This window comes from Lepidothrix coronata, unplaced genomic scaffold (assembly GCF_001604755.1).
Source record: "Lepidothrix coronata isolate B3197 unplaced genomic scaffold, Lepidothrix_coronata-1.0 Scaffold201, whole genome shotgun sequence".
Taxonomy (NCBI): Eukaryota; Metazoa; Chordata; class Aves; order Passeriformes; family Pipridae; genus Lepidothrix; species Lepidothrix coronata.
This window is the reverse complement of record NW_016690381.1, coordinates 1542453-1547991: the sequence shown is the minus strand read 5'-3', so window position 1 is coordinate 1547991 and position 5539 is coordinate 1542453. Positions and strand designations below refer to the sequence as shown.

Below are 5539 nucleotides of genomic sequence, written 5' to 3'. Positions count from 1 at the left end.
ATTGAGAGGGAGCTGGCAGGAGTCCCCGGTGTGTGCCACTGCGGGGATGAAGCAACAGCCTGAATGACACGGGAAAGGGTCAGGGTCCCCATCTGGTGACAGCCATGGCACACGTGGGCGGGGGGAAGGCACAGCCGGTGTGGTGCAGGGCCCTGGTGGGGCTCTCACATGTCGGAGCTGCAAAGCCAACCCCGGCCGGGGGCTGCTGCTGCTCCCAGCGTACCCACTCCTCGATCCTCCTTTCCAGCTTCTGCAGGTGGTCCGTACTCAAAACTGGTCTTTTTTTTTTTTTAACTATTTAGCTGCTTTTGCGGCTCCAGGATTTTATGGATGGAAAGCTGAAAGTAATTAGTGCCCCTCCCCCGCTTCCTGTTGGGAAAAGGAAGAAAAAAGCACACACAAGAGCAAACCCAAAACTTCCTGCCCTGCTTAATAATCGAGTAATGAGTCCAACTCGGCTGGGAAAGTCAGTTTATACCGGGTGAGCTCTTAATTAAAGGAGGGCCAAGCAGCAGCTCTGCTGACTTTTACAGCCACACACATCTTCCTGCTCCGGACAGCCCCTGCGAGAGGCGCTGGGAGCTGGACGCCCACGGGCTGGAGGGGGATCAGAGCTGGAGGGTGCCTGCTTTTATTCCCTGGTTGGAAGCAATGTCCGGGAGATAGCACTAAGGAAGTGCAGGGGGAGAAGGACAAAACTGCATCCCCTGGGGGAGGCAGGCAGCAAGCCTGGCTGCACTGTCCCTGAAGAACTCCAGATTTGTAGGAGGCTGGGAAGTTGCAAGACAGGTGCTTTGGGGCATTGGGAGTTTCATTATGGAAATCCTGGAGGCATGTATGGAGGGGGGGTACCTCAGAGGACCCACCCCTTGGTGCCCCCCAGGTATGGAGGCACAGGGCAAGCACGGCCCCACCTGTGCTTGCTGAAGAGCTCTGGTGACAACAGGATGGACACACCTCTGCTGCCACACCACCCACATCGGGTCACCCACCAGGAGGCTCAGCTCCCTGAGGCATCTGGTGCTGGAGCCATCTCTGGGGAGGCTCAGGATCCTGCCAGAGGCAGTCCCATCATCCCAGCAGGGGCACAGACCTGCTCCCCATGCTCAGAGTGCTGAGGGACAGGGACAGGCTACAGGTGCTCCAGCAGTTCCATGAGGAAGCCGGCACCCACCTGGGCAGGCTGGGAGGGACAAGGCAAGCCATTGTGCTTTCCCACACAGAGCCTAGGAGATCCACTGCACCCCCAGCCCACATCACTGCACAGCTGCCCCAGCCCTTTGGCAGGAACTGACTCAGCCTGACTTTTCCTCTCCAGAGAAGCAACTGCTCCACAGATCCCTGCCTGCAAATGGCACTTGCCAGTCACCTGCAGCCAGAGGCCAGGAGCACCAGGTAGAAGGAAAGCTGAGCCCAGCCCACTGGTCCCCAGAACACTGCCCCCTCACAACTGCACGTTCAACCCAGGCACCACAAAACCCTATTATAAATTAACCTTTTTATTGAATATCAATAAACTGTATATAATTATATAAAAAGTTTCATCATTACAAAATTGTGGCACAAAAATATAAATACCAGTGTACCTTTGAAATGTAAACATCCTCTTTGTAATGATTCCATGAAAACAATGTCCAAAGAAAGATGCATTCAGGAGGCACCTGTCAATACCCATAAATAGGGCTTTTGGCACACACCTGTCGATGGGCAGCCTTGGGACAGGCCACCATTGTATCAGCTGACAAGTGCCTGCTATTAGTCACAGTTCTCTTGAAAAGCAGTTGTTAAGAGTCATATTAACAGGTGCTTGAGTGCATAGCTGCTCTGTAAACAGGGCTGGGGTTTGAAATGGCTACCCCTGCCTTTCATGGACACTGTTAATCTCGCAGGCATTGCAAATTGTCATTGTGCTGGGGAGAAGCAGCTGCTTCACAACTACTGGGATACTGTATTATTGCATAGTTACACCTTCTACAGGCAGTGTATATACACTCGGGATGGGGGGGAGGCAACGTTTTGTCCTTCATTAAAAAAATATTGTTTTTTAGAAGTTACCAAGTGGTTACGATGTTAAAAAAAAAAAACAAAACAAACCAAAAAATAAAAACCACCAACAGAAAAAACCCCAACCCCCCAAGCTACATGGTTGCAGTGTTCGGTACCGGCATGGGGCCAGGGTGCAGGTCCAGCCCTGAAAGGTGCCTCTGGCAAGAGGGGGCACCTGCCGAGGGGCTGTGGCAGCAGCAGGGCAGGCTCAGGGCTGTGGCTCCCGAGTTTCACACACTTGATTTGCCACCCACACTTGCCACTGAGTCCAGTCCTGCACCCCCAGACGCCAGGATGGGAGAAGTGGTCAAAGCACCAAGCCTGTCTGAGTTCAAGAAGCATTTGGACAATTCTCTCAGGCACAGGGTGTGTGATTATTGGGGTGTCCTGCGTGGGGCCACGAGCTGGACTCGATGATCCTGATGGGTCCTTTCCAACTCAGGTTCTTGCATTGCACTGGAGGCACCGAGCAAGGAGTGTGAGGGTCTCAAGGGCCAGAGGAGCTGCGTTCAGCCCGGTGCACACTGCAACGGCGATGGAGGAATCTAACTCCTACAGAAACTAGTTATAATATAGGTATTTGTGATGCGAGAGGCCGGGGGAGTGAAGTCCAGTCCTCAGCGAGAGCCGGAGCAGCCTGTCTCCTCATGCTTGTGGAGCAGCGACATGCGGGAGAAAGTCCGGGAGCAGGTTTTGCACTGGTACTTCTTTACATCTGAATGGGTCTGCAGGTGGGCGCGGAGATTAGAGCGGTCAGCAAAGGCCCGATTGCAGTGTGTACAGGAAAAGGGCTTTTCACCTATGGGACAAAGAGAAACGCTCCCAATTAACCAGTGCATCAACACATGAGGAATATCAAAGAAGGAGCCATTCATTAGCCAAAGTTTGTGCAGAGCACAGTGAAAAGAAGTGCTGGCTGTTATTGTTCGGAGGGAAAGACGGGTATGTACAGCATTGCTCGGGGAAGAACCGCCGGCTTGGGAATTGCCTACTCCCAGAAAAATCTCTCCTTTGAACCACGGAAAATTAATGCTGGAAACATCTGCAAGCAGCAAGGCTGTTGCACGTACAAACGAAGACACGATACTCGTCTCCTGCCCGGAGCCAAGCAAGGAGTTTGCAGCGAGGCAGGAAAGCCAAGCGCTGTGTGTTAATTATATCATAGCAGGCAGCGGCTGCGAGGCGCCAGCCCAGGGTGAGTGGAGCTATTTCCTTCGCGCTCCCCCTTCTCCTGCCCAGCTCGCATTGAAAAGCCTGGCCAGGGCGAATTCCTCCCAGAAAGACTCTTTTGGAGGAAACAAATGCGTATGCTCAATTTGGAAAGCACAATCAAGTCTACCCGGCTTCCTTCAGCCATCATCTTTAGCACGTTAAGAGGGTGTGAAATCAGTGCCAAGTCACAATTACACTGTCCCGCAGCCCCACAAAGGATGCTCGGGAGATGCATTGTCGGGGCAGCGGGGTGGGCTGCAGCTGCGGCACCCGGAGCCGCGCCAACAGGTGCCTCCAGCACCTGCCCACAGGCCTCGCCCAGCCTTGCACATCTCGGCAGCGGGCATGCTTGGAGCCGGGCTCATCGCTGCCAGCGGTGGGCAGCCGGGACTGGGGCTCTGCCCTGGCCGGGAGCACTCGGTGTGGGCAGAGGGATGATTTCGGCATGGCAGTGCCCAGGAGGGAGGGCTCCAGCACTCTCACAAGCTCGTTTATGAAATCATGGTGAAGCGTGTGCTGTCGCACTGCGGCCAATGGGCCAGCTCCGGGGAGGCACTGCAGCTGCACAGGTTTACAGGCTGGGCCTTGACCCTGCGCTCGGTTTCAGCCAAGAGGATATTTAAAGGACATTTTAGAGAGATGTGCCAAGGGGGTCTGGGAAGCCCTTATCTTCCCAGATAACAGCCGGCCCGCCGATTCGCTGGGGGCAGCGGAGCAGGGAAGCGGGAGGCGATAAGGGAGGGAGGGAAAGGGAGAAGAGGGGACCTTACCGGTGTGTGTCCGGATGTGGCCCTGCAGCAGCCAGGGCCGAGAGAAGGCCTTCCCGCACATCTTGCAGACGCAGGGCAGCGTGTGGCTCCGGATGTGCATCTTGAGAGCCCCCAGGCTCACATACTCCTTCTCGCAGTATTTGCAGCTGAAAGATTTCCTGGCCTGGGCGTCGCAGTGCAATTGCTTGTGCTTGGAGAGCCCGGCGAAAGTGGAGTACGCTTTGGCACACTGGGCGCAGCGGAAGCGCTCGGCGGCAGCGGGGGCCGAGGCCGGGCTGGGGGGCCCCGAGCTCTTGCCTTCATCCTCCTCGCTGGAGAGCGCCGTCAGGTCCAGGGCGGGGGTCGCGCCTCCCGCCGCCTCGCTGCCCGGGCCGCCCGGGAATAGGCTGGAGAGCAGCCCCGCATCCCACACCACCGGCGGGTAGTAGGCGCCGGGACCGAGCACCTCGGGCGGGGGGATGACGGGCAGAGGGCACGTCTCGTACAGCAGCGGGGCGGCCAGCACTGCGGGAGGCGGCGGCGGTCAGTGGGGCCCGCGGCTCGGGTAGGAACGGCAGCGAGGGGCCCCGACCCACCGCCGCGGGCTCCACGCCCAGGGGCGCGGGGTGCCCAGCCCACCCGTGGGAGGCTCAGTGGGACCCGATCCCAGCCCATCCGTGAAAGACCCGCACCACACCCCGGAGTCAGAGGGGCAAAGGGATCGCAGCCCGCCCCATGGAAGCCCAGAGCCCCCCAGCCCGCCCCGGGGCAAAGAGGACCGACCTCACATCACGAGGGCCCGCGCCCCTGCCCGCCCACCCGCGAGGGATGGGGCGAAGGGGACCCCATGCCCCTGCTGATTCCCGGCACGGGAAGCTCCCAACGCACCCATGCCCAACCCGCGAGGGAGTCCCCGGTGCCTCCGCCCAGCCCAGGGTACCAGGAAGCGGCTCAGCATCCCGGGACACGGAGGATCCCGCGCCCAACCCCATGCGACGTGCACAAAATTGAAAAAAACCCACAACAACACCCACCCCCCAAAGTCCCACAGCTCTGCAACCCTGCGAAAAGTCGGTCAATCTCAGCCCGTTCCCGTGTGGAGCCTTAGGAAGATTCCGCACAGGAGCCCCCACCCCACCCCGCGGAGCGCCCCACGTGCACGGCCCGTCCACGCACCGGCCTGGCTCTCCAGCTCGCTGTAGTTGGGCTTCTTGCTGGCCGAGAAGTGCTTCTTCACCAGGAAAGAGCGCGGCATCTTGCAGCCCCGGAGCCGGCGCCGCGGGGCCACCGCGCTGCCGCGCCCGCTGATATGTGCGCGGGGCCGGGGGGGCGGCGCGGGGCGGGGAGGGCGGGGCGGGGCCGCCCCCGGGGGCCGCAGCCAATGGCCCGGACGGGACGGGGCGGGCACCGGGCAGGTGTTGGTCCTGCCGCCGCCGGGGGCCGAGCCGAGCCTTGGGGAAGGACCCGGGGGCTGCTCCCGCGGGGTGGGCGCGTCGCCCGCCCGGTGCCGGAGTACGAGCGCTGGTGCTGAT

General features: G+C 59.3%; 1 protein-coding gene across 1 annotated transcript; it reads right to left on the bottom strand.

The window, feature by feature from the left end:
• Window positions 1–1483: 1483 nt before the first annotated feature.
• SNAI1 (snail family transcriptional repressor 1) lies at window positions 1484–5262 on the bottom strand. Its single transcript, XM_017832351.1, has 3 exons — window positions 5184–5262; window positions 4029–4532; window positions 1484–2845 (listed from the first exon to the last, which is right to left on the bottom strand). The coding sequence occupies exons 1-3, from the start codon at window positions 5260–5262 to the stop codon at window positions 2664–2666; spliced, it is 765 nt and encodes a 254-aa protein (XP_017687840.1). The 3' UTR covers window positions 1484–2663.
• Window positions 5263–5539: the final 277 nt, after the last annotated feature.

Excerpts from the sequence above, each read along its gene's own strand:
- SNAI1 (XM_017832351.1), bottom strand. The coding sequence starts at position 5,262 with ATGCCGCGCTCTTTCCTGGTGAAGAAGCACTTCTCGGCCAGCAAGAAG. Across the intron at positions 4,533-5,183 it reads CGAGCTGGAGAGCCAGGCCG|TGCTGGCCGCCCCGCTGCTG; the intron begins GTGCGTGGACGG and ends CGCCTCCCGCAG. Across the intron at positions 2,846-4,028 it reads CCACATCCGGACACACACCG|GTGAAAAGCCCTTTTCCTGT; the intron begins GTAAGGTCCCCT and ends TTTGTCCCATAG.